Source organism: Triturus cristatus, chromosome 6 (genome assembly GCF_964204655.1).
Source record: "Triturus cristatus chromosome 6, aTriCri1.1, whole genome shotgun sequence".
NCBI lineage: Eukaryota > Metazoa > Chordata > Amphibia > Caudata > Salamandridae > Triturus > Triturus cristatus.
In genome coordinates, this window is record NC_140589.1 from 1,191,613,807 (window position 1) to 1,191,640,495 (window position 26,689).

At 43.5% G+C, this 26,689-nt stretch overlaps 1 protein-coding gene across 4 annotated transcripts in view; it reads right to left on the bottom strand.

Moving 5' to 3' along the window:
• Nucleotides 1-26,689, bottom strand: part of SMOC2 (SPARC related modular calcium binding 2) — a 1,475,178-nt gene that overhangs the window by 208,621 nt on the left and 1,239,868 nt on the right. For all 4 annotated transcript variants that reach the window (XM_085612111.1, XM_085612114.1, XM_085612113.1 and 1 more), the window contains exon 9: nucleotides 13,816-13,898. In XM_085612111.1, coding sequence (XP_085468237.1) covers nucleotides 13,816-13,898 — 83 coding nt within the window. The remainder of the gene's footprint in view (nucleotides 1-13,815; nucleotides 13,899-26,689) is intronic.

A 26,689-nucleotide genomic window follows, 5' to 3' on the forward strand; every position in this document is an offset into this window, starting at 1 on the left:
CAACTATTATGAATTTAAAACAAATGAGTTCCTGACCTTTACCCCTAAGCCCTACAACGCGCACATGAAAAGTACATTTAAAAAATGTAAAGCACAATTAACATAATTAAATATCAGTTAAATAAATAAATAATATTAACTTAAAAATAATAAAAAAAATTATAATTAAATTACTTCCCACCCCAAACCTCCATCTACAGAACTAAATAACATAACATTAAATTAAATTAAATTTAATAACTACTAAAAAATTAACAAATATATTTAAAAAAACATAAACAATAATGATAGAAAACATTACATCATATAAATTAAAATATATACTAAAATACATAACAATAATTAGAAAAACAATATTTTAAACAACTATATTTTTGCAAACAATATTGACTTTGGTATTTTAAAGTGTGATATTACCTTACCTTAAAATCGATATTCTTGACATCGATATTCTTGCTGATGATATTTCCATATCACAATATTTTTTAATCGATAGTCTGGTTTGGTGATATCTTTTACTCAATATTTTGTCTCAATACTGTAGTGTTTGTTTCCTACCCAGATTAAAAATCTAAATGTGCCTTATTGCGTCCATTACATAAAACGTTTACCTTGTTATCTGTCTGGACCATCTCACTGTCTCCAAATATGTATTTGTTAATTCTGAGTGTTGGTGTTATAATGGCGAATAGAATTACTTCCCAATTGATGGACTTGACCCTTTCTGCAGGGTCACCAACAAACTTGTTTGCCTTCACCCTTCCTACTTACTAAAACCTGTTTTTGCTGGCTTTTAGGACTTTGTGCACTTGCCACTCCTAACCAGTGCTAACTGCTCATGCTAATTTCCTTTAAACCTGGTAAAACTGGCTTACACCCAATTGACACATTAACATTTACTTGTAAGTTCCTAGTGAAATGGTACAACATGTACCCAGGGCCTGTAAATTAAATGCTACAAGTGGGACTGCTGCACTCATTCTGCTACCCACTTAAATAGCATTTTTAAACATGTCTCAGGCCTGCTGTTACAGTGTGTGTTCAGTTTTAATCTGCCAATTTGACCTGACAAAATAAACATTTTGCCAGGCCTAAACCTTCCTTTTTAATTTATATAAATCACCCCTAGGATAGACCCTAAACCACCAACCTTATGGCAGGGTGCATTTTATTTAACATGTTGGACATTTACTTTTTTTTTTTGTCCCCATGTCAGCATGGCATTTTACAGGTCAAGGACCATTTCCTGGCACCCTTATATCATGTGGACCCTTGCCTTTTCTCAGCCAAACCCTTGAAGAAGGTTCTTTCATCCCGAAGGATAGACACCTCCCCCATATTCTGCTGTAATCATAGGACTCAGAAAAAAAAGGCATCTCCGCTATGCTAGCTCAGCAATCACCAAAAACCTGCCACAGATCCCTGACAATGTGGTGGATTGCCATCTATAGCTGTTCTGCAGGTCCACCTGGCCGCTGCCAACCAGCCTTTTGGGTGTGGTGATACAGTATCTGTCCAGTGTATACAGATCTCTCGTCTGGCCAGCAATAACAAGTAGAAAAGCAACCCCCTAAGTTTACTGTTAATCCGTTTTTTCGAAATCGCGACTCACCCCGAAGAGCACAAGTGACTCTGTCAATACTAGTGGTATCTTCAAGATATCGCAAATAGTGGTTTCCACCACCTTCCAATATTGCTCTACTTCAGGGCATGTAAAAAAATGTTTATATCGTTAGCTTTTGGCATTTTACATCTGTTACAGCTAGGGATTGGTTGAAATACAAACTTAGCTATTTTTTGTGGTGTCCAGTACAGTCAATTTATTGTAAAGAAATGATGCCTTTTGAAATTTGCCGGTGTAAATAAAGAGTATAGCATTTTTAGAGAGCTCTTCCAAAATATTTGCAGAGCCTCTTCCTGGAGTACATCCTGCCAGACGGCATATGGGGGTCTAATTTCCTTTCTTCCACATCCATCAATTGCATATACCACTTAGAGACTTCTTTGTTCTTTGCCCTTGTGTCTTGAATGTCATTCTCAAAGTCCCATAGCGACCCTATCTCTTGAAGTATTGTGGAAAGCCATGAGGTTAGTTGGATACATTTAAATTTTGATAATCTATTTTCAGTTTTGGCTTTCAATACTTTCCAGGAGACCAGTTTGGCTTCAAATAAAATTTCGCCCCACTTAGTCAACCCGGCTTGCTTCAGTGGTGACGCCAAGCCATCTTTTAGGCATTCCAGTGTACCGGGAGAGTCCCAGATAGGGGCAAATTCCGAATAGTATCCAATAATTAGCATCTTCCTCATAGTAAACCCTAAATTTAAGGATGGCATTAAAACTTTTAATCTTACTTTTTTTTAAATTTCTGAGCCCCAAACTTATACAAAAAAGCTGTCCCATACTCCTTTGTCATTTCCTTTATCAAGTTTACCCTCCCATAGATAGTAAGCGGGAGGGTTTTCCATCTAGCAACGGTTCTGTCTATCTCTTTTCCCACTCTAGTTAGGTTCCGGGCCGGGATATCACTGATCTGTTCAACTATATTAATCCCCAGATATTTCATCTCCACACACCCTCTACCTTCCCACCCATCTAAGTTCCAAGCCATCACTTTGGTTTTGGCAGTATTTACTGAGTAACCCTAGATTTCCCCGAATTCCTTAGTTAACTGTTCCATCGTTAGTATCATTCTATCTGGGTCGGAGGTATAAATTATAAAGTCATCTGCAAATAGGGCTATTTTGCTACAAAAACATAACAAGTGAATGGGAACTATCTTCTCATCCTTCCGCAGGAGCTGGGCTAGGAGTTCGATATAAATATCAAAGAAGAGGGGAGACAGTGGACAGTCCTGCCTCGTACCTATGGTAATTTTGAAAAGCTCAGTCAACACTCCATTTACCAGAATCTTAGCTGTAGGTCCTTGATATAGTTTTTTTATAGCCTTAATATAGCTCACACTTATGTCCATTGATTCCAAAACCGCCCACAAAAACACCCAACACATCCGATCAAATGCCTTGGCGGCATATATAGTGATTACCGCCATTGGAAACGATCGTGCGGTTGCCAAATCAATAATCCCAATAAAGGACAGGATCAATTCCTGAATCTGTCTCTTGGGAATAAATCCCTTTTGATCTGCATGAATTAGCTGGGGGGCTACCTTGGCCAATCTCCCTGCCAAAATGCCAGCATAGATTTCATAGTCGACATTTAGCAGGGAGATGGGCCGGTATGAATCCGCACTCTTCGGGTCCCTTGTAAGCTTAAGAATCAACGTAATTATGGCTTCCTTCCATGAAGCTGGGATTTCTTCCTCCCCCTTATAAATCGAATTGAACAGTACTATCATATCTGGAGTTATTTCATCAACAATTATTTTATATAACTCTCCTGGCAATGAGTCGGGCCTGCTGCCTTTCCACTTTTTAAATGTTTAATTTGCTCTCTCATTTCGCCCTTGGTGATTTCAGCTTCTTTTAACTCCCTACAATCACTTGAGAGGACTGGGAGGTCCAATTTATCCAGCCAATTTTTGAATGTCCCCTCCTCTGGCCTAATTTCCTTAGTGTATAATTCCGAGAAAAGGGAGACCAGGCGAGCCTTTATCTCGTCTTCCTTATTTGAAGTGTCTCCCTGGGCATTGATAATTAGTTCTCGGATATGATTCCGGGACCTGTCAGCCCTAGATTTCCAGGCTAAGTGTGCACCGGCCTTCTCCCCATACTCAAATGAGTCCATATTACCAGTCGCCCACTTCTCTCGACACTTGGTCTCAAGGGTCATCCTGTAGTTTAGTCTTGCCTCTTCTAGTTGTTTAATTAGAGGCTCTGCATTTTGGGACGGATCCAGAGATTGCACTTTTATTTCCAACTCCCCAACTCTCCCTTCCCAACATTTCAACTCTGCTTTATCAAGTTTGTTTAAATATGAAGCTTGATTTTGCAATAACCCTCGCATTTATGCCTTAAAGGCATTCCATATTTTACTTAAAGGAGCGGACCGGGCATTCTCCAAAAATAACTCCTTAGCCCTTTCCCTCACAGTGGTGGACACCTCTGCCTTTAATAGAATAGATCTTTTTAAGGTCCATCAATTGCTAAGGCCCACTGTCACTCCAACTAGTACAACACTTACCGGGGCATGGTCTGTGATATGGACTGGTAAAATATTTATCTCTTTTAGTTTCCCTGCCCATAATCGTTCTACTAATATATAATCTAATCTGGAAAAGTGGGAGTATTTTTTACTATGAAAGGTGTACCCTCGTTCTTGCCCTTTTAGCTGCCTCCATGTATCCACCAGACCCATTTCATAAATCATATGTTTCAGGGCCTGCCTTGTCCTAGGTGCCTGAGCCTGTCCGCTAGTCTTGTAGGTAGATCTATCTAGTGATGGATCTAATAGGGTATTAAAACCCCCTCCAATAACAATGGGAGTGGAGAGTCCAGCTAATAACAGATGTAGGTCAATTATGTACTGGGGGTCATCTCATTGGGCCTATAATAGGCCACACATGTAAATACTATTCCAGCACATCTTAGAGTCACTTGAGGAAGAGGGAAAAGAATCTCGCCCCCTCAGGTTAGAGAAACTCCCTTGCTTAAAACCATCTAAAAAGGTATATCCCATTCTACCTCGTTATCTACCTCAGTGGGGATGGGTAAGGAGGCACCGGCGGCCAAGATTCTGGGACGATCAGGAGAGGGGGGAAGTATGAGTAAGGCCCCCGAAAAGCCCATTTCAGTGCCAGTAGGTGGCGGTGGTGGTGAGGCAAGTAATGCCCCGGAGGAGCCTATTGGAGGTATTTTCCAGTTGCCAATGCAGAATAGGTTCACCGCCCTTGAAATAGAGTGAGAAGTTGAAGTCGAAGATGAAGCTGAAGAAGGAGATGTAGATGGTGATGTAGGAACCCCTACCCAAGAGGGTTACCCTGAGGTAACATCTGTTACTGTGTCTGAGATTGAAATTGGGTCTGGGAATTTAAATCCACATACTGAAACTCCTTTGGCTGCCATAGTTCTGGGATTAAAAGAAAAGATTAGCTCAAGATTTAAAAAGTTGGAAGCAAACCAAGCCGATATACAAGCTTCCTGTATCTCTCTGGCACAGAAACTTGATGAAGTTGCAGTACATACCAAAGCGTTGGCGGTGGAGGTAGAGGTGTTGAGACATGACATCGTCAAAAACTCTGAGGGGGTGGGAGCATTAGCCAAGGAAAACATAGGACTCAGGGCAGATTTAGAGAGAATAGAGAATCATACCCAGAGGAATAACCTGAGGCTTTTAAATATCCCCGAGACGGAAGAAGGGAAGGATATTAAGGCTTTTGTAATCAAAATGCTCTGTGAAACGGCCTTAAAAGATACGCCAGATATTGACCTGGATTGCGAAGTGCAGCGAGTACATCGCAACCCCTTTAGACGGAATCCCCAGAGGTGGAAGCCAAGGAAAATTCTTATACATTTTCACTCGTACTCTGTGAAAGAACTAATACTGTTGGTAGCCCTCAGAAGCGGCACATACTCATTTCAGAATTTTTCTTTTAGTATTAGGTCTGATGTTTGCCATGCCACGGATTTAAAACAATGGGAACTTGGTAAAAAAATGGACGAATTAAATAAACTTGGGGCTAAAGCTCAATTAAAGTTCCCAGCAATTTTTGAAGTAATGTGGGACAACCAAATGCAGAATTTTAGGTCAGTGGAAGAAGCGGATGACCTAATAGCTACTATAAAGAAGCGGGGTACCTCCTAAAAATCTATGGAAGTAAGGCAGGATATTCCACACAACTACTAAATTTTACACTAACTATATGAATTAAATATAGGATTGTGTAAGTTGAGGAATACTCCAAACTGCTCGGGGTGGGCAAAAAGGATAGGGCGGTGTCAAGGGAGGGGGAGTCACATTTTTTCTTTGGCTCTTTATTTTATCTCTTCCACTATTTTATTAACATACTCTTGAATTGGAAAATGTCCTCGTTCCAGGGGTTTAAATATGCATTTGTATGCCTGAGGAGCAAGGGGGGGTTCCCAAAGGGTAGGAGAAAGGGGAGGGGAGGGGTGGTGGGGGGCACAGGGTGGGAAACAGAGGAAAATAGTTTTTAAAAAAAGATCCTCATGTCAGCTTTTTTAACTTTAAACAAGGCCATATCCCAAAACCTACATAGAGATGAGCGGGCGCGAGAGCACTCTCCAGGTGTTAGCCTGGAATATAAATGGTCTTAGATCCAAGGCTAGGCGAAGGTTAGTACTGGAATATTTGGAGGACTCAAAAGCACAAGTCATTATGTTACGAGAAACCTATTTAACTGCAAGCGAAAGTAGGGAAGTGTATGCAAAAACAAAGTGGATAGAGAGCTACGCAGTGTCAGACCAAATAGAGTATTGTAAGGGGGTGGCGATACTGATTAGGGGGGCTCCCGAATTGATTTAATTGCTTCTAAAACCGACAGTTCTGGAAGGTGGGTCATAGGGACATTTCCTTTTAAGTTTTACTTGTCCTGGTTGTGAAAAACTCTTAAATGATGTTTCACTACGTAAAGGCTTACCTCTCCAATAGGATAACATTGGATTACCTATTACTTTTAATAAGTGATAACGTTTGCTTGGCAACAGGTAGACATGCCATGTTTGGCTTCTAAAAAATTGAAATGTAATATCCTTTGTAATGTAAAAGTAGAATTTTAAGTCCCAATTACGAAGAGGCTACTTTTAGAAAGTTAGCATTTTCTTGTCCTACCCATTTGGTGCCTGTAACCTGTAGCCTGGATCACATGGCTAGGTGTATTTGGGATTTGCCTTTTGTGTATCTCTCCCAGATAGAATGAAAAAGGGAGACTGGGTGTTGGCAGGATGAACATCACCTACCACACTTGCATTTCAAAGGAGTTGCCTCAGCACACACAAAAAACTTCACACTAGCTATTTGTGTCTCCAGACATCCTGGAACCAGGGCAGGTAGGAAGGGAAATTCCAATGCCAGATGTGGACGGAAGTCTAGAAGTATCATCCACTTCAAAGCTGGCACCAGGTCTAAATATTGGACAAACTCTTTATTACACTCTTGGACATGTGGATGCTACAGAAGAAGGACTGCCCTGATGCCAGAGACTACCCTGCTGCCTGAGACATGCCCAACTGTCTGAAAAGGAAGGCTGGGCCTGCTTTCTTCATCTTGGGCTATCTGAAGTGACTCCAAGGGTCAGCTATGGACCACCTGTTCAGAGATAAAAGGGACATACCAAGCTCCAGAGTCCTCCATGAAACTGCCCAGCTGATCTGCTGCAACTGGACCTACCTGAGCCATTCCGTCCTCTGCAAGAATGAGTCCCTAGTGGTCCCCAAGAGGCAACTGACCAGGTCATGTACCCTTGGTTGGCATCAGAGTGCACTCCGCTGATTACAAAGGAGAAATCCTGAAGTTTTTGGCTTTTTGCAACTGTGAACGAGCCTGTCCACGGTGAGATCTTGCCTCCGGTGACAACCACCAATGCAAACCTCTGGTAGACCCGACTCTTTGTGCTACAGCAACCACCAGCTATAACCGGAAACGAAAGATCTGCACTTCGCACTACAGCATTGATAGCCTGTGGTGACTGCCAGTACGAAGCTCCACCAATGAACATCCATGACGCCTGACACAATATTTGTGCTACAGTGACGACCATCTGTGATGCTCTCCCTGCTTCTCGCAGCCTCCTCTCCCACATACTGGATTCTTCACCCTGGGCTTCGAGTAGGTAGCTTTTTCAGCAGGACTAACCTGGTCCATGTGTCTGGCTCACGCTCCATTGGGGTTGGCCTGAACTCGTGACTTTCCCCCAATCTGGCATGACTAGATAGACATGAGTGGAGCTTTGTTCTTTTAGGGGCTATACTTTAATAATTCCTTGAAATTGCATATCACAGGTTCTACTCATTACATTTTTGTCATTTTGGTGCCAATAATTTATTGCATTTTATTCTATTTTCCTAAATTAGAATGGGATTTTTCTCCTGTTGTGTTTTTGCTTTGTTACTATTTTCATGCTGCATAAATAACTTACACATTGCCTTTAAATAAAGCCTGACAGCTTTTGTGCCAAGCAACCAGAGCATCAGGCACAGGTAAATTAGTGATTTCTATGGTTCAACCTGACAAGGATTGTGGATCTTTCAACCATTAACCCAATTTCTTACACCAATAAACAGCTTACTTTGGTAGGGCTATTTGACTGAAGACAACACAATCACCCTGTTACTCCCCATTCCTTCTGAAGTAGGACTTCACCTCCTTAGCAGTTGGGTTCTGTAAAAATGCAATTTTCACAAATTCAAATTATCGTTCTAGATATTCACATTCTCTTTCCTCATCAAGTCTGCAGTTGTGAATATATTGAATCCTTACTTAACAGTATGGCATTTAAGGGCACACCCGCATAGGATGGCCTTGGCAGGTGGAGATCAGTCTACTGTCTTATTATGAATTATTAGTCTAAATCTAAACAAACAAATGTAGGCTCCTCATTTGGGTGCAGCTGTTAGTGCCAGTTCGCTGTAAATTGGCCATCTTGGGTTTAGGGGCCAGCGTATACAAGTAATGCAAAGGTACAACATATTTTGATGGCATACGCCGGCTGAGAATTAACATTCTGAGATTTTTTTTTTAAGTAACAAATTTAGAACTTTATAATTAACCCCTCCCCATTCTGGATGCTCAGTCCATATTACACTCTCTTATTATGTTCTGCACTAAAAATACCAATAAAACACACAAGATGATGCCAATGTTGCACATTGGCAAAACATTCACCCCCAGTCACAGATCTGGGTGTAATCCATCGTTATTTTGCTCACCGCTCCACCCCAGTTCAGACATGGCCATATGCAAATCAGTCTTGACCCTGTGCCTCATGGGAACAGTCCAGCCCGAACTGCCAAGCCATGTCTTCCCTGGACCGGAATCAAGCATCCTAGGACTGGTTTCGGGGTTTCACCCCTCTTCAGCCAGGATAGCTTAACTTCAGTGGCGTAGTGAGCACGGGACCCAAGTCTGGGCATACCCTTCCCACATAGGGCGAACAGCAAAACACACAAGATGATGACGGAATGTTGCACATTGGCAAAACATTCAGCCCCAGTCACAGATCTGGGTTTAATCCATCGTTATTTTGGCTGAAGAGGGGTGATACCCCGAAACTGGTCCTAGGATGCTTGTTTCCAGTCCAGGGAGGACCTAGCTTGGCAGTTCGGGCTGGACTGTTCCCATGAAGCACAGGGTCAAGACTGATTTGCATATGGCTGGGTTCAAACTGGAACGGCATGGTGAGCAAAAAAACGATGGATTTAGGCCCAGATCTTTGTACTGGGGTGAATGTATGACATTGTTCTGCATTCTGTCCATCAACTGTTGTTTTTGTATCTAAAAATACCAATGTCATCTGTAGGCTGATCTATGTATTGAGACTGCTATTCTGAGTAAGGAGTCACTATCTCAGTTTGTAAGTTAAATGTTTGAATGAACGAGAATTGCAAACAACATCAGTGAACAATCTCCTTATAAGTTAGCTATCAAGGTACTGCTCGTACCATGTGAGAAAATATCACATCCATACTAAAGTAGGCACCAATGTGATCCCCGTAATTCTATAGTGTACCTTGGAGGATAATTTGATTTTAAAAACTTGATAATATAAAACTGGCAAATTGTGGAGCAAAAAGATAAAACGTTCTTTCCAAGTCACACATCGCATCAAAGAACAAGCAGGGCAAAGCCAAAAGGTCTCTCTTGTGCAAGAGCTATTGGCTTTGCCAATGTGTTTTAGCCATGTTGTACACCAACATGGCTGCTGTTCAGCAAGACTAAATGTTAGTGGCATAGATGAGTGGTGTGGAGTGTCCTAGAGTGGAATGGCTAAGAGTTGTGGATTTGAGTGGCATAGAGTGGAGTCATGTAGAGTGGCGTACTTTCGAATGGCATAGAGTAGGGTGGACTGGTGTAGAGTGCATTGGTGCACAGTGTTGCAGAGTATAGTGGAGCAGAGTAAAGTGCCATAGAGTGCAGTGGCATAGAGTGCAGTAGCATAGATTTTAGTGGCGTACAATGCAGTGTCATAGAATGCAGTGCCGTAGACTAGAGTGTTGCATAGTAGAGTGCAGTGGTGATAGTGCAGTGGTACAGAGTAGAGTGGCATAGAGCACAGTGGCATAGAGTGCAGTGGTGCAAAGTAGAGTGGTACACAGTGCAGTGGCATAAAGTGGTGCAGAGAGGAATGATGTAAAGTGGTGCCGAGCAGAATATAGGGTCATAGAGTGGAGTGCTGCAGAATTCAGTGCAGTGATGTAGAGCAGAGATGCGTAGAGTGCAGTGACATAGTGACATTGGCATAAAAAGCCGTAGAGTAGAGTGGTATAGAGTTCAGTGTCATAGAGTACAGTGTTGCAGAGTAAAGTGTAGTAAAGTGCAGTGATGTAGAGTGGTGTAGAGTGCATTAGCTTAGACTGCAGTGGCATAGAGTGGTGCTAAGAAGAGTGCCATTGAGTTGAGTGGTGTTGAGTACAGTGGTGCAGAGTTGAGTACAGTGGTGCAGAGTAGAGTGCAGTGGCGTAAAGTGATGTAGAGTAGAATGCAGTGCAGTGCATTGAATGACGTAGTGTAGAGTGGACTGGTGTACAATGTAGTGGTGTAGAGTGCTGCAGAGTATAGTGACATAGAGTGCAGTGGCATAGAGTGGAGGCAGCATAGAATTCAGCAGTTTACAATGCAGCATTGTAGAATGCAGTGGCATTGATTAGAGTGGTGTGTAGCAGAGTGCAATGGTGTAGAGTGGAGTGGTGCAGAATAGAGTGACAAGGAGTGCAGTGGTGTAGAGTGCAGTGATGTAGAGTAGAATAAAGTGATGTAGAGTAGAGTGGCAGAGGGTGCAGTGGTGTAGAGTGATGCAGAGTGCAGTGGCATAGAGTGTAGTGATGCAAGGTAGAGTGGTGCAGATTGCATTGGAATAGAGTGCAATAGTGTAGAGTAGAGTGAGCATAGAGTTCAGTGCCGGTGAGTGCAGTGTTGCAGAGTTGAGTGTTGTAGAGTGCAGTGTTGTAGAGTGGCATAGAGTGCAGTGGCATAGAGTAGAGTGACACAGAGAGCAGTGGCATAGACTATAGTGGCTGAGTGTTGTGGTATAGAGTGAAGTGACTTAAAGTGCAGTTGTGTAGAGTACATTGGCATAGAGTGCAGTGGTTTAGAGTAGATTGGCATAGAGTGCAGTGGCATAGAGTGGAGTGGAGTAGAGTGGTGTAGAGTAGAGTCGTGTGGAGTAGAGTGGCATAGAGTGCAGTGGCGTAGAGTGCAGTGGCGTTGAGTGCAGTGGATTAGAGTGCAGTAGGCTAGGTGGAGTGATGCAGTGGCGTAGAGTGCAGTGATGCAAAGTAGAGTGATGCAGAGTGCATTGGCATAGAGTGCAATAGTGCAGAGTAGAGTGAGCATAGATTTCAGTGGGGGTGAACACAGTGTTGCAGAGTAGAGTGTTGTAGAGTGCAGTGGTGAGAGGTGCATAGAGTGCAGTGGCGTAAAGTATAGTGGCATTGAGAACAGTGGTATAGAGTACAGTAGTGCAGTGTTGAGTATTGTGGCATAGAGTGCAGTGACAGAGTACAGTTGTGTAGAGTGCATTGGCATGGAGAGCAGGGGTTTAGAGTAGAGTGGTATAGAGTGCAGTGGAATAGAGTATAGTGGAGTAGAGTAGCGTAGATTAGAGCGGAATAGAGTAGAGTGGCATAGAGTGCAGTGTCATAGAGTGCAGTGCCATAGAGTTAAGTGCCGTAGCGGACAGCGGGCTAGAGTGGAGTGATGCAGAGCGCAGTGTCATCAAGTAAAGTGGCGTAGAGTGCAGTATGCAGAGTAGAGTGCTATAGAGTGCATTGGCATCGAGTGCAGTAGTGCAGAGTAGAGTGAGCATAGAGTTCAGTAGTGGTGAGTGCAGAGTTGCAGAGTAGAGTGTTGTAGAGTGCAGTGGTGGGAGGTGTATGGAGTGCAGTGGCATAAGTATAGTGGCATAGATAACAGTGGCATAGAGTACAGTGGTGCAGTGTTGAGTGTTGCGGCACATAGTGCAGTGACATAGAGTGCAGTTGTGTAGAGTGCATTGGCATGGAGTAGAGTGGAGTAGAGTAGCGTTGATTAGAGTGGAATAGAGTAGAGTGCCATAGAGTGCAGTGCCATAGAGTTCAGTGGAGTAGCATGCAGTGGGCTAGAGTGGAGTGATGCAGAGTGCAGTGGCATCAAGTGCAGTGGCATAGAGTGCAGTATGCAGAGTAGGGTGCTATAGAGTGCAGTGGCATAGAGTGCAGTAGTGCAGAGTAGAGTGGCATAGAGTTAAGTGGTGGAGAGTGCTGTGTTGCAGAGTAGAGTGTCGTGAAGTGCAGTGAAGTAGAGTGGCATAGAGTGCAGTGACAGAGTACATTGGGATAGAAAGCAGTGGTATAAAGTACAGTGGTGCATTTGAGAATGCAGTGGATTTGAGTGCAGTGATGTAGAGTGCAGTTGTGTAGAGTGCATTGGCATAGAGTGCAGTGGTTTATAGTAGAGTGGCATTGAATGCAGTGGCATGGTGTGATGTAAAGGGGAGTAGTGCAGAGAAGAGTGCAGTGGCATGGAGTGGTGCAGAGTAGAGTGAAGTGTGCATGGTGTGGTAGCGCACTGCCATTAGACAGCACAGTTTCAATTGAAATGACCATTACATTTGCAGAGACATACAGTTTTACTAATAAAACTATACAGTGCACAAACAATAATGTGTGAAAATGGCATCACCTAGTGTAATGGTTTGTTTTGATCACTTTAAAGTATTTGCTTCCAACACGTTTCAGAATTAACAAAAAATGTGCTTCATTTGTGTTCCGAATTTTGTTGTATTCTGAAATACTTGCTCAGTTCATTTAAATGTTGTTGAGTGCTAAAAAACATGTTTCCAACCCCCAGTATCCAGCAAGATTGTTACATAAATCCTTTCACTTCGAAGTCAGGGAAAGAAAAGTAAACACCAAGCTCCCTCAGAAGACAGACCCTGTTGGACCTCGGTCTTTGAATACACAACAAAAGGAGCAGAGGTGGAAGAATACAGGGGAAGTTGGTGTGGTAATGTTTTTCTCCTTGGGAGGGAAAAACTCAACCTGGACAGCCTAAATCATATAAAGCCTTCAAATGGAAAGCCAGAAAATGTGAGTTTTAAATACAAAGCCAATGGTAAGAAACGGGCGGAATGCATTCCTAGGGAAGCTTTCTGAATATCCCCAAAGTGGGATGTATTTAACCAAGCTATAAAGTAGCTGTCCTATCAATAAAAGGACTCAGTGTTGAGTGTGAAGTGTATTCCACCACAAGTAAAAGAACGAGTGTCTGCAGAGGATAGCTCACAGCTATGTGCTGGTTCTTGATGACTCAACGAGGCATGTGCACATATTTTAATGAAGTATGCAGGGTACAGACTCTGTGTGGCTGCTGAAAGCACATTAAGACATATCAGCAACATTACTGTAGTTGGTGGTGTTTTATAGAAACACTTTACTCGTTTTTCTACTTGCTTTTGACGGTTTTGCAAGTGGACATTTAAAAACGTTTTTTGAAGGTACACGACAAAAAGCCCTTGAAGCAAACAGTTTTAAGCCTAGTAATTAATACGTTATCTTGTTTTTTGACTTTGAACATATCCCACGCTTAAATTTCTTGCATCCAGCCAAGTTCATATGAGAGGAGATCTCAATCAATCTCGCTCTCTAAGCCTGGCGTTGGCACAAAGGTACGTTTGCAATACCAAATGCAATATATACCGACCTTGAAGCTGGCGCCCATTGAACAAGTCTTTTGTTTTGCTTGGATGAGCTCTGGGACTCGTTCCGCATTTTGGCTGTTCGTATCTACAATGAAAAAGAGAGTTGAACTAAACTGAGTAATTTCACATGTTTCAAAAATTCTGTTTTTAAATATTTGAGTAGGGAATTTACCAACCGCGGTGTAGCATGTCGTCAGAGAAACAAACACTGTCTACCATTAGATCCCAGTGCCTTATTGTAAAGTGTTTGTGTAGATCAATGACCCCATATCCACCAGCAGAACAATAACATACAAGAAGGAATGTGGGGTGGGAGGAATAAGCAGGTTAAGAAAACCGGCAATCGCATTCACTTTGTTATTTGGTAAAGGAAAAAATAAGATTCTAATGTAGAGTGCACAGAATTCACTTATGTAAAAAACGAATTGCACACGTGAAGGACAATTATTTAAACAAATACTAGCAAGTGAGTACTTTAAGTAAGGTCACATAATAACAAAGTCATTCATGTAAATGTGTTTTTAAATTATTTGGATTTAATTTTCCACTTATCACTATGAGCCTATTTTTAAAGCATGGACCAGTTAGAGAAACTTCTAAGAGTGCATGGACAAACATTCCCTGTTATAGTCACACTGAAATCTGTGTATGCTACATGCCCACTGCACACCCTGCTTCCTCCTGAAATTATTATCTTTATAACAACAAATACTGGTTAGCTGACAGCCTGCCTCTTAATTAGTGGTCTGTCTCCAACAAAAGCCAGTGCAGAGCTCAGTCTGAAAACACAAGTCATTTCTACCAAAAGGACAGAGTTTTGAAGGACCCAATTGAAAGAACCAAACATGACTAACAATACAGTCACGTTAAAATAGCATTACATGCAACTAAGAAGAACATGCTCATTGACTGGCCAGGTAGGAATAAACCTCCCGATCTTTTAAAAGGAGTGCAACGAGAAAAGTAGAAAAGAGTTGTCTGTCACTATTTATGTATAGAATTGTCAAAAGCCTATTCTAGGGGTAAGCCTTATGTAATCATTTGGGAAGATACATCTCATGTCCAGAGAACTCCAACAGCAATTGTTGTACAAAAATGTGTTAAACTACAAAAAAGGAATCATAGAAAGACAATTTTATAGTAATCTAGCTGCAAATAGTCAGTCCTCCAAACCTATACACAACTTCCAAGATGGCTAACATGCTCAAACAAAGATACTTTTATAAATATACAAATGAAATAACAGCTACAATTGCTCTATATAGATGAAATGATTATAAGGAAAGTATTGACACTAAGGGGCCGATTCTGATCTTGGTCGGTAGGGCACCAAATCGGGTTCGGCATTAGCGGATCAGATTCGGAGGCTGATTTTCCGTCCGAGTCGTACACGGGTCCGGACATCGAAGTATGACGCGAACAAGTGAGAACTCTCCGTCCGAATTGTTTCCGGCTCCGAACCGTTTCGAACGACTTGGTCGCAAGCAAACCGTGACACGCAATAGAGACGTTTCACGACTGTGCTTGTACGATGCTCGATTCGGACAGCCAGATCGAGTCGGAGCGTCCTGCTCACAAAAGCTCCCGGAGTCGGACTTCGGGTGTCCGCGTCGGACCCCCCGTCACCCGCAGCCTTATGACTCAGACACAGGAGGAGACCCATGGGTCTCCCCAACAAAGGCATGTACGGTGCGGATGGCACCGACACAGACCCACTGTAGGGGACGCCCTTGTCCGCGACGTACCCATTCAGTTAATGAGAGCCCATGTACGAGTCATACGACCGGCTCCCATTGACTTCTATGGGAGTCCGACCGAACCGAGTCCGACAGCATACGGCCACATCGTACTCGCTCGGTCGGACTGCAGGAGTCCGGATCGGTCGGAAAACACCCTGATCCGGCTCGGTCGGAGTGCTTTCTGACCCGGATCGGAATCGGCCCCCAAGTGTATGCTAAAAAGCTTAAGGGGAGGAGAGGGGTCCACATTCCCCGCAATGATAATGGGGATCTTATGAAGAATTGATATCCCACTGTTGCACTCCGGCCCCAAATGGACAGCATGATTTTTGCATCGGTGGGTTTGGGTTAGGGTGGGGGCACTTTCGTATGCCCAGGCATGCCACGAGGCTCGGCTTCGTTCATGTGTGCCTGTTGTTGCTTCCCTGTGAAATGGATCCAAATTTGAAAAACGCTCGTCTGTCTAGTTCCTTCCCTGTGAAATGGATCCAAAAATGCAGAGAAATGCCCTTCTTTTTAATTTTTCAAATCCAAAGTGCAGCAGCATGTAGAGAAATAGAATTTCTTATATGATACCTAACTAATAGCAAGACAGAGGGGTTGCAAAGTGTCCAGATTGTTTTTTTTTACATCCAAATACACCAGCATTTGCCAGTGAAGTGCTACTTTCATTTTCTCGTCTTTCTTTGAAGAGCATTGCTGTTTCCAGATTGGGAGAGTGTACCATTCCTGGAGGTACTGCAATACCTGGTTGATGGGTGGATTGGAAAACACAATGTGTACCATGGCTCTGTGTTTATGGATGTGGTCTTTTTATACCATACTGCTTACGTTTTGTAAGGATGTAAGCAATGGACAGTGAAACGGTTCCCTTCAGGGCCCTCTAGTCATGTCCATAACTTTTCAGGTGAAACCACTCGCTGATTTCTGAATAGTTAGTGAGAGATCGTTTCGGTAACCATGTTGTTTCTGCTTACATTTCACATGCTTTGCATTCCCTATGAGTGGTTGCTTTTTTTGGGGGTTTTTTAGGCAGCATATTACTCTTATCAAGTGCATAATTTGAATTGAGCCACATCCAAGTGTTTATAGCGGGCACAATTAGGTTACAGCTGAAGGCAGTGCGAGTTTCAGTGGGCAAGTATGGTGTTCAGTGGGAATGTGGCACTATGGCCAGAGCTGTGGAATTTGGAACTGGGGAACCGGGTTCCGCATTCATGACCAGTCCACCACACCACTGTACACATTCCCATGCTAGACCGTAGAAGGCCCCACTAGGCCTTAGAAGGCTTGATGTCTTAGCACAAGCAGGTGTACCCTAGTGGTGTCAATTGTGGGTTAACCTTGAAGGCCTGTCCACCACAATCCATACTGAAGTCCATCTCAAATTTCCCACCTCCCAGCGTTCCCCTGGGTCTCCCGGTAAAAATGGTGCCTCACTTGTGCGGGAGGCCCAAGTCCCGTGACAGGCAAGGGCCCAAAACGTAGTGAGGTGACATCAAAATTGCCTATCTCAAAACCACCTGGTTTTGCAAGGGGGGTCACCTGGGTTTTTGGCCCGGTGATCGGCAGCCATATAGAAAAACCTACCAAACTCATACATTTCTGAAAACTAGACACCCGGGGGCTTCCAGGGAGGTATGGCTTGCGTTGATCCCCCAACGTTTCCTTACCCAGAATCCCCTGCAAACCTCAATTTTAGCTGAAAAACTCACTTTTTTCACACATTGTTGTGTGGGAAAGTTGTGGCATCACTGGGCTCACTCAAATTTCCCACCTCCCAGCGTTCCCCTGGGTCTCCCGGTAAAAATGGTGCCTCACTTGTGTGGGAGGCCCAAGTACCCGCGACAGGCAAGAGCCCAAAACGTAGTGAGGTGACATCAAAATTGCATATCTCAAAACCACCTGGTTTTGCAAGGGGGGTCACCTGGGTTTTTGGCCCGGTGCTCGGCGGCCATCAAGGGAAACCTACCAAACCCATACATTTCTGAAAACTAGACACCCGGGGGCTTCCAGGGAGGTATGGCTTGCGTGGATCCCCCAACATTTCCTTACCCAGAATCCCCTGCAAACCTCAATTTTAGCTGAAAAAACTCACTTTTTTCACACATTTTTGTGTGGGAAAGTTGTGGCATCACCGGGCTCACTCAAATTTCCCACCTCCCAGCGTTCCCCTGGGTCTCCCGGTAAAAATGGTGCCTCACTTGTGTGGGAGGCCCAAGTACCTGCGACAGGCAAGGGCCCAAAAAGTAGTGAGGTGACATCAAAATTGACTATCTCAAAACCACCTGGTTTTGCATGGGGGGTCACCTGGGTTTTTGGTCCGGTGCTCGGCGGCCATCTAGGGAAACCTACCAAACCCATACATTTCTAAAAACTACACACCTGGGGGCTTCCAGGGAGGTATGGCTTGCGTGGATCCCCCAACGTTTCCTTACCCAGAATCCCCTGCAAACCTCAATTTTAGCTGAAAAAAATCACTTTTTTCACACATTTTTGTGTGGGAAAGTTGTGGCATCACCGGGCTCACTCACATTTCCCACCTCCCAGCGTTCCCCTGGGTCTCCCGGTAAAAATGGTGCCTCACTTGTGTGGGAGGCCCAAGTAGTACCCGCGACAGGCAAGGGCCCAAAACGTAGTGAGGTGACATCAAAATTGCCTATCTCAAAACCACCTGGTTTTGCAAGGGGGGTCACCTGGGTTTTTGGCCCGGTGCTCGGCGGTCATCTAGGGAAACCTACCAAACCCATACATTTCTGAAAACTAGACACCCGGGGGCTTCCAGGGAGGTATGGCTTGCATGGATCCCCCAACGTTTCCTTACCCAGAATCCCCTGCAAACCTCAATTTTAGCTGAAAAAACTCACTTTTTTCACACATTTTTGTGTGGGAAAGTTGTGGCATCACCGGGCTCACTCAAATTTCTCACCTCCCAGTGTTCCCCGGGGTCTCCCGGTAAAAATGGTGCCTCACTTGTGTGGGAGGCCCAAGTACCTGCGACAGGCAAGGGCCCAAAACGTAGTGAGGTGACATCAAAATTGCCTATCTCAAAACCACCTGGTTTTGCAAGGGGTGTCACCTGGGTTTTTGGCCCGGTGCTCGGCGGCCATCTAGGGAAACCTACCAAACCCATACATTTCTGAAAACTAGACACCCGGGGGCTTCCAGGGAGGTATGGCTTGCGTGGATGCCCCAACGTTTCCTTACCCAGAATCCCCTGCAAACCTCAATTTTAGCTGAAAAAATCACTTTTTCACACATTTTTGTGTGGGAAAGTTGTGGCATCACCGGGCTCACTCAAATTTCCCACCTCCCAGCGTTCCCCTGGGTCTCCCGGTAAAAATGGTTCCTCACTTGTGTGGGAGGCCCAAGTACCCGCGACAGGCAAGGGCCCAAAACGTAGTGATGCGACATCAAAATTGCCTATCTCAAAACCACCTGGTTTTGCAAGGGGGGTCACCCGGGTTTTTGGCCCGGTGCTCGGCGGCCATCTAGGGAAACCTACCAAACCCATACATTTCTGAAAACTAGACACCCGGAGGCTTCCAGGGAGATATGGCTTGCGTGGATCCCCCAACGTTTCCTTACCCAGAATCCCCTGCAAACCTCAATTTTAGCTGAAAAAATCACTTTTTTCACACATTTTTGTGTGGGAAAGTTGTGGCATCACCGGGCTCACTCACATTTCCCACCTCCCAGCGTTCCCCTGGGTCTCCCGGTAAAAATGGTGCCTCACTTGTGTGGGAGGCCCAAGTAGTACCCGCGACAGGCAAGGGCCCAAAACGTAGTGAGGTGACATCAAAATTGCCTATCTCAAAACCACCTGGTTTTGCAAGGGGGGTCACCTGGGTTTTTGGCCCGGTGCTCGGCGGCCATCTAGGGAAACCTACCAAACCCATACATTTCTGAAAACTAGACACCCGGGGGCTTTCAGGGAGGTATGGCTTGCATGGATCCCCCAACGTTTCCTTACCCAGAATCCCCTGCAAACCTCAATTTTAGCTGAAAAAATCACTTTTTTCACACATTTTTGTGTGGGAAAGTTGTGGCATCACCAGGCTCACTCAAATTTCCCACCTCCCAGCGTTCCCCTGGGTCTCCCGGTAAAAATGGTGCCTCACTTGTGTGGGAGGCCCAAGTACCCGCAACAGGCAAGGGCCCAAAACGTAATGAGGTGACATCAAAATTGCCTATCTCAAAACCACCTGGTTTTGCAAGGGGGGTCACCTGGGTTTTTGGCCCGGTGCTCGGCGGCTATCTAAGGAAACCTACCAAACCCATACATTTCTGAAAACTAGACACCCGGGGGCTTCCAGGGAGGTATGGCTTGCGTGGATCCCCCAACGTTTCCTTACCCAGAATCCCCTGCAAACCTCAATTTTAGCTGAAAAAACTCACTTTTTTCACACATTTTTGTGTGGGAAAGTTGTGGCATCACCGGGCTCACTCAAATTTCCCACCTTCCAGCGTTCCCCTGGGTCTCCCGGTAAAAATGGTGCCTCACTTGTGTGGGAGGCCCAAGTATCCGCGACAGGCAAGGGCCCAAAACGTAGTGATGCGACATCAACATTGCCTATCCAAAAAAATGTTTGATCCCTTGCCTGTCGCGGGAACTTGGGCCTCCCACACAAGTGAGGCACCATTTTTACCGGGAGACGCAGGGGAACGCTGGGAGGTGGAAAATTGTATAGGTCGATCACCGATCTTTGCAGCAAATATAAAAACGCCATGAGCATTTTTGGCCATTTTAATACGGATATTTTTCAATTCATTGAGCCATTTTCTGTCATTGGAGAAGGTAATACCAAGGTAGCAAAAGGTATCAACCTGAAGCACCTGATGCTTATCAATAAAAAAGGAGAAATTATCAGATTTGCTTTTCTTTTTACTATTAGCCCCACAAATCATGATATACGTTTTCTTCTTATTGATAGTCAGCCTCCTATCCTTAATAAAGGAAGAGAATCTATCAATCAAACTCTGCAGTCCTAATGGGGTTCTTGAAAGTAGGACAGCGTCATCAGCGTATAACAACACTGGCACAGGAGATCCTTTAATCTGTGGGGCATCTGCTTGGATTGTTTTTAAAATAACGTCGATTCCGTTAATAAATAAGATAAAAAGAAGGGGGGCCAATACGCAGCCCTGTCTGATGCCTCTTTTCACACTAAATTTGGGGGTACATTCACCTTTGGACCCAAAGCGCACACAGGTTTTTAAGTTCTCATACAGTCTGGCCAGAAAATAAATTATACCTTCTGGTGCGCCTAACTGCAACAAGGTTGGCCATAAGATCGAGTGGTCAACCAAATCAAATGCACTATTAAGGTCCGCAAAACAAAGGTAGAGTGAACCTAACTTAGCCTCAGTATATTTCCCGATCAGTAGATCAAGATTTAGGCACTGATCAAGTGTGCCCCTCCCTTTTCTAAATCCATACTGGCTATCAGCAAGGATACCCTCTTGCTCGGCCCATTCCTCCAACCTCACGAGCATGATTCTGCTCATGATCTTGACCGACGAATCTAGAAGTGAAATTGGCCGATAGTTTTTAACATCGGACCTGCTACCTTTTTTATGTATTGGAATAATAATAGATTCCCCCCAAGTTTCGGGGGGCTCAGTACATATAGCAGCGTTAAAAACTGTGGCCAACAAAGGACTCCACATATCAGGGGCCCCTTTATACACGTCATTAGGCACCCCATCTGGGTCATTTTTCACTGCGAAATTGAGATGTGACCAGGTTGCGTTTTGCGCCGTTTCCTGTCGCGGGCACTAGGCCGACCCACACAATTGAGGTACCGTTTTTCTCGTAAGACTTTGGGGAACGCGGGGTGGGTGGAAATTTGTGGATCCACGCAGATTCCGGAACTTTCCACCACAGAAATGTGGGGAAAATGTGTTTTTTGTTTTGACAATTTTTTAGGTTTGCAAGGGATTCTGGGTAACAGATCCTGGTGGGAGGCAGTCAAGTCACCCCATCTTGGATTCCCCTGGGTGTCTAGCTTTCAAAAATGTATAGGTTTGCTAGGTTTCCCAAGGTGACCGCAGAGCTAGGGTTCAAAAACTACAGCTAGACATTTTGCCAAAAAAGGGTCATTTTTCACTGCGAAATTGAGGTGTGACCTAGTTGCGTTTTGCGCCGTTGCCTGTCGCGGGCACTAGGCCGACCCACACAAGTGAGGTACCGTTTTTCTCGTAAGACTTTGGGGAACGCGGGGTGGGTAGAAATTTGTGGATCCACGCAGATTCCGGAACTTTCCACGACAGAAATGTGGGGAAAATGTGTTTCTTTGACAATTTTTTAGGTTTGCAAGGGATTCTGGGTAACAGACCCTGGTGGGAGGCAGTCATGTCACCCAATCTTGGATTTCCCTGGGTGTCTAGTTTTCAAAAATTTATAGGTTTGCTAGGTTTCCCAAGGTGCCCGCAGAGCTAGAGTTAAAAAACTAGAGCTAGGCACTTTGCCAAAAAAGGGTAAATTTTCACTGCGATATTGAGTTGTGACCACGTTGCGTTTTGCGCCGTTTCCTGTCGCGGGCACTATGCCTACCCACACAAGTGAGGTACCATTTTTATCGGGAGACGTAGGGTAATTCAGATTTGTAAAGGAACTGTTATTATCTATTGACTTTCGATGCATTTCTGCCTTCCAAATGAAAGACATTGTGTAAAAAATAAGTCATTCTAAAAAATGACTGATAATTCTCAAGCTACTATGAGTATTCCCAATTTCAGAAATGTGCAAATATCTACTGTTTCTAAACTCTATATTTTGTTCCCATTTCAGAAATACATAGGTGTCTTTCATACCGATTTTTCCATGTACACATTTTTACAGAATAATTACTATATACCCGGTACATAATAAAAAACCATTGCAAGTTGCTGCTCAGTTTTTGGCTCTGGGCTCGTCGGGTTCTTGGTGAACCTACAAGTCCTATATATCCCCACAACCAGTAATGTCCAGCGGATGCAACAGTATATTGCTTTCAAAGAGCTGTCATAATTAGAAGAAGTTACAGGTGAAAATGTTGACACAAAAGGCTGTTTTTTTCAACTAATTTTCAATGTATCCTATATTTAACTGTTTGTTTCTATAAAAAAAACCTTGATGGATCTACACAAATGACGCCTTGCTGAATTCAGAATTTTGTCTTCTTCTCGAAAATGTATAGCTTTCCAGGATCCATTATTGCTTTTGTACCCATTTCTGCCATTAACTGGAAGGAGGTCAAAAGTACAAAAAATAGCAAAAATAGGCTATGTCCCGAAAAATGCCAAAACTGTGTAAAACTTGTTGGGTTTCTGACAAAAGTCTGGTATCCCCGAAAAGCTGGGAAAATGGTGATTTCAACCCCACAAACCCTTTTTGATAACATTTGCAGGGAAAAACCCAGATGCTTTCATTTGCAGCCCGTTTTCCCAATTTTTCCGAAAAAAACCAACATTTTGCTGTATTTTGGCTCATTTCTGTGACCCCTCCAGGGGAATCCACAAACCCTGAGTACCTTTAGAATCCCCATGATGTTGGAAGAAAAGGACGCAAATTTGGCGTGGATACCTAATGTGGTCAAAAAGTTACAGGGGCCTAAGCGCGCACTACCCCAAATAGCCAAAAAAAGGCTTGGCACAGGAGGGGGAAAAGACCTGGCAGCGAAGGGGTTAAAATATCCCTTATGCATGGCCACACCCTGCCTTTTTTTGTCACCTATAGTTTGTAAAAGTGTTGCCCCATATTCTTGTTAATAGAAAAGGGCATCAGTTACTTTTAGATAAAGTAGAAAAAAGAAGAAACACTCCTGCACTACATCATCTCAGGTTACAGCAACAATAAGAAGTAAAAAAGTTAAACACAAATGACGTCATATTGCATAGAAATGTTCGCTTTATTGAAATATTAAATGAAGCACTATGTATACAATTTTTTTTTCGCAACTACTATTTTATAAAACATTAGCAGTGTTACAAACTGTGAGGTAGTAAGTTATCAACAGAAATAACTGTAGTATATGTTGTAAATTTCTCGCACAGATAGATCTCCAACCCCTTTGAACTACTATAGTTACAGTATTAAAATATACAGGGTGAGTTTATTGTATTCCACAGGAGAACAAGAATAAGGACCACAACAAAAAATATCAACATTTTTACAATTTTTATTCTGTGGAACTCGGGAAAGTTCTGTCGTAGTGCTTAGAGGTCGTTCACTGCTCCGCTAAAAGATCACGTACTCCTTTAAGACCATATACAATAGTAGTATAATATACACTACTATTGGTATATATTCCATAGGGAGAAAGACAATAGGAACCACAACAGAGAAAAAGAGAAATACCAAAATATCATTCAGAAATGTAGGGTTTATCAAAGGCATTCAGTAATAAAGTATCTATGCAAACAATCTTTTTTTAAAGTGCAATTGCGAAACATATTCTCACTGTAAAAATATCTGATCAAGTAAGTTATAAAGGTCAGTAAGCTGTATTTCAGATGGTTTACTCCTGGCGCCAACAAATCTCCAACTCTTGTTGTCTGAAAAAATAACACTGTGCTACAATATACAGTGTCACTGATGCTATACAATAGGAAAAGGAAAATAAAGTTATGAACACAAAACAAGATGAATAACGAAATATTTTCCAGCGGTGAATATGTTCAAAGCTTCTTTTCTCCAGGACTTCGAAATCTTTTGTCTTCGCGTCGATGGGTCATGAACTCCACTGAGGTCAGTATGAATGTGAATATTAGAATATATATACTCACACTTCATGATCCCATGCGGGAAACAGAGTAAGAACTAGAAGCTGCTGACGTTACATATAAATCTTTAGTCTAACGCCCACGAGTCACCAACACCTCTGAGATCAAGTATAGTGTCAATATTATAATATACAAATCACACCATATGAGCTCAAAGAAGCGAGAAAAGGAACAGTGTATTCTCTATTCTGTCTGTTTCTGAATACAAGCTGCTAACATTACATATAAATGGCAAAAACAATCAATAACACTTTTTTCTAAATACAAATCTTTAAATAATCACAAATAGCTACGTATTATAAATATCTGCTATGCCGTAATCAAACAACTTACAACTCCTTAATATGTTTTGTTGTCGCAAAAGAAGAATCCAATGCTAGAAAACGGAACCTGCATCATAGAATGGACGCGCGTAAATAACTTGTAAAGACAAAACTAATCGATCAACGGGTGTGGTTTATATACTTTTTGGTTATTGAGTAGTCACTGGAAGGAACATGCTGCTCCGCCCATTTAGATGCCACGTTTTACAGTTGACACGTGCTCACATTTTCACTGTTTAACTTGTTTTGGGAAAAGTTACAAAATGTGAAGCGGTAAAGGTTTCGATTTCGATCCTCACACGTAGAAGCTCCTTAATATGTACATACATTGGAGAGCTTAAAAACTGTAACCTGGCAAACCGTGTCACTTCCTTTCTCGTGACTAAAAATATCTATTAATTGCCGTAAATGTAAATAGAAGATCGTTCAGAATAGAAGTGAAGGATAAAAATCACTCGTTCTGTTTATTCGCACCATGTAAAGTTAGCACAATGTATCTATGACGGTATTCTGATCGACATAAACACCTATTGATATGTTCTAGAAGAAGCATTTCCTTTCGTTTCTTACTGCACGACAAAAAGGGCCGAAAACCATACTGTAGCCATCTTGGTTTGTGATAGACCACGTGTCAGATCACGTGCTTTCCTTTGCCTACCATCTTTATGATTTAGTTCTTACCAGCCCTGAGACATGTTAGTGGTATTTACGGCCGAGGCCCAAGGTCACATCTGCTGTAGGGAGTATCAAGCAAATTCCTGCAGGCCCTGGGATTAAAAGGGAGTCACCCTGCCGACCTCCTCTGTATAGATAGCAACCCTTTGTGTAAGGCTGAAACCGAACACTGTATGAGCTCATCCAGGAGCCCATGGACTAACTGGTATTTTTCCACTTGTATGGCTTTGTATGCTGAATCTGTTATGTATATAAGTGTGGTTTTGTCAAGGAGCCAGCAGTCTTCCTCGGCGCACCTGATGGGTGAGGATCGATGAGGCCTCCTCTATGTAGAGTTTTGCTTTGGCCAATAAAGCTTCTGAACCTACTCCGTTGCCGACTGACTATTATTTGAAATACATATTGCGGGCCACTGGTAAGTGTGGCCCTTGGGATTTTTATTGAGTACTTCAGTTGGCGACTCTGGTGGGACCCCGTGATAGGGTCTTTTCCTCCCCCGTATTCGGGTGGTAGGATTGAGGCTGTCCTGGTCTGGCGGGTGGAGAAGAGGGATTTTATTTTTTTCCCTTCTCCCTGACTTTTGACACTTCCACTCCGCACTCCCGATCAGGGTGTCCTCCGCTGCTAGTAGCCCTTCACCGGGGTCCTACGAGCTTAACCCAGGAACTGACCGTGTTGGTCCCAAGAAGTTGGCAGCGGAGAACGAACGTCCGTACCTGGGTGCACCCGGTGAGTAATTTGTTTGTTTGACGCACACTTTTGAGCGGTGCATTTGGAACAGTTAACTGTGTTTTGATTTGGGGGTCATGAGTACCCTAGGAGAATTACGGAGGTCTTGCAGGGTGGACCGGTAGGGGCTGACTGTAGAGACTCCGCGGATCTTTTGTGATTTGGAGACACTGCTCAGATGCCTAGTTGTTACCTGTGTGTAACACACGGCCAGATTGTATTCGGAAAAGCCTGTGACTGTAATTGGGTAGCCATGAGACATACCTGAGGTGATGGATGCTTGCACCACATCAGAACGGTCTCAGTGGTGAACCAAGGAGGTCATAGGATGGTCTGTAGTCCAGTCCGTGGTCGCACCTGTCTGACTGCCTCTTGCCAGTCTTTTTGGAAGACTGCTCGTTGTAATTCTGTCGGTCCGGTATTTTGAATAATTCTCCATGAACTTGAGTCGACGGGCTCGGTTCGTTTGTTTGGATGCATCAAGTTTGAATAAGTAGGTTGAGGTTGAACTGAAAAACAAAAACGTTATATAGGAACAATCAATATGTGTTATATGTGATACAAGAATTTGTTTGTACGTTATTGGTGTTTGTCTGTTAACTAACAATGCCGTGTTTCAGTAAATTGAATTGTTTTGGTTGTTG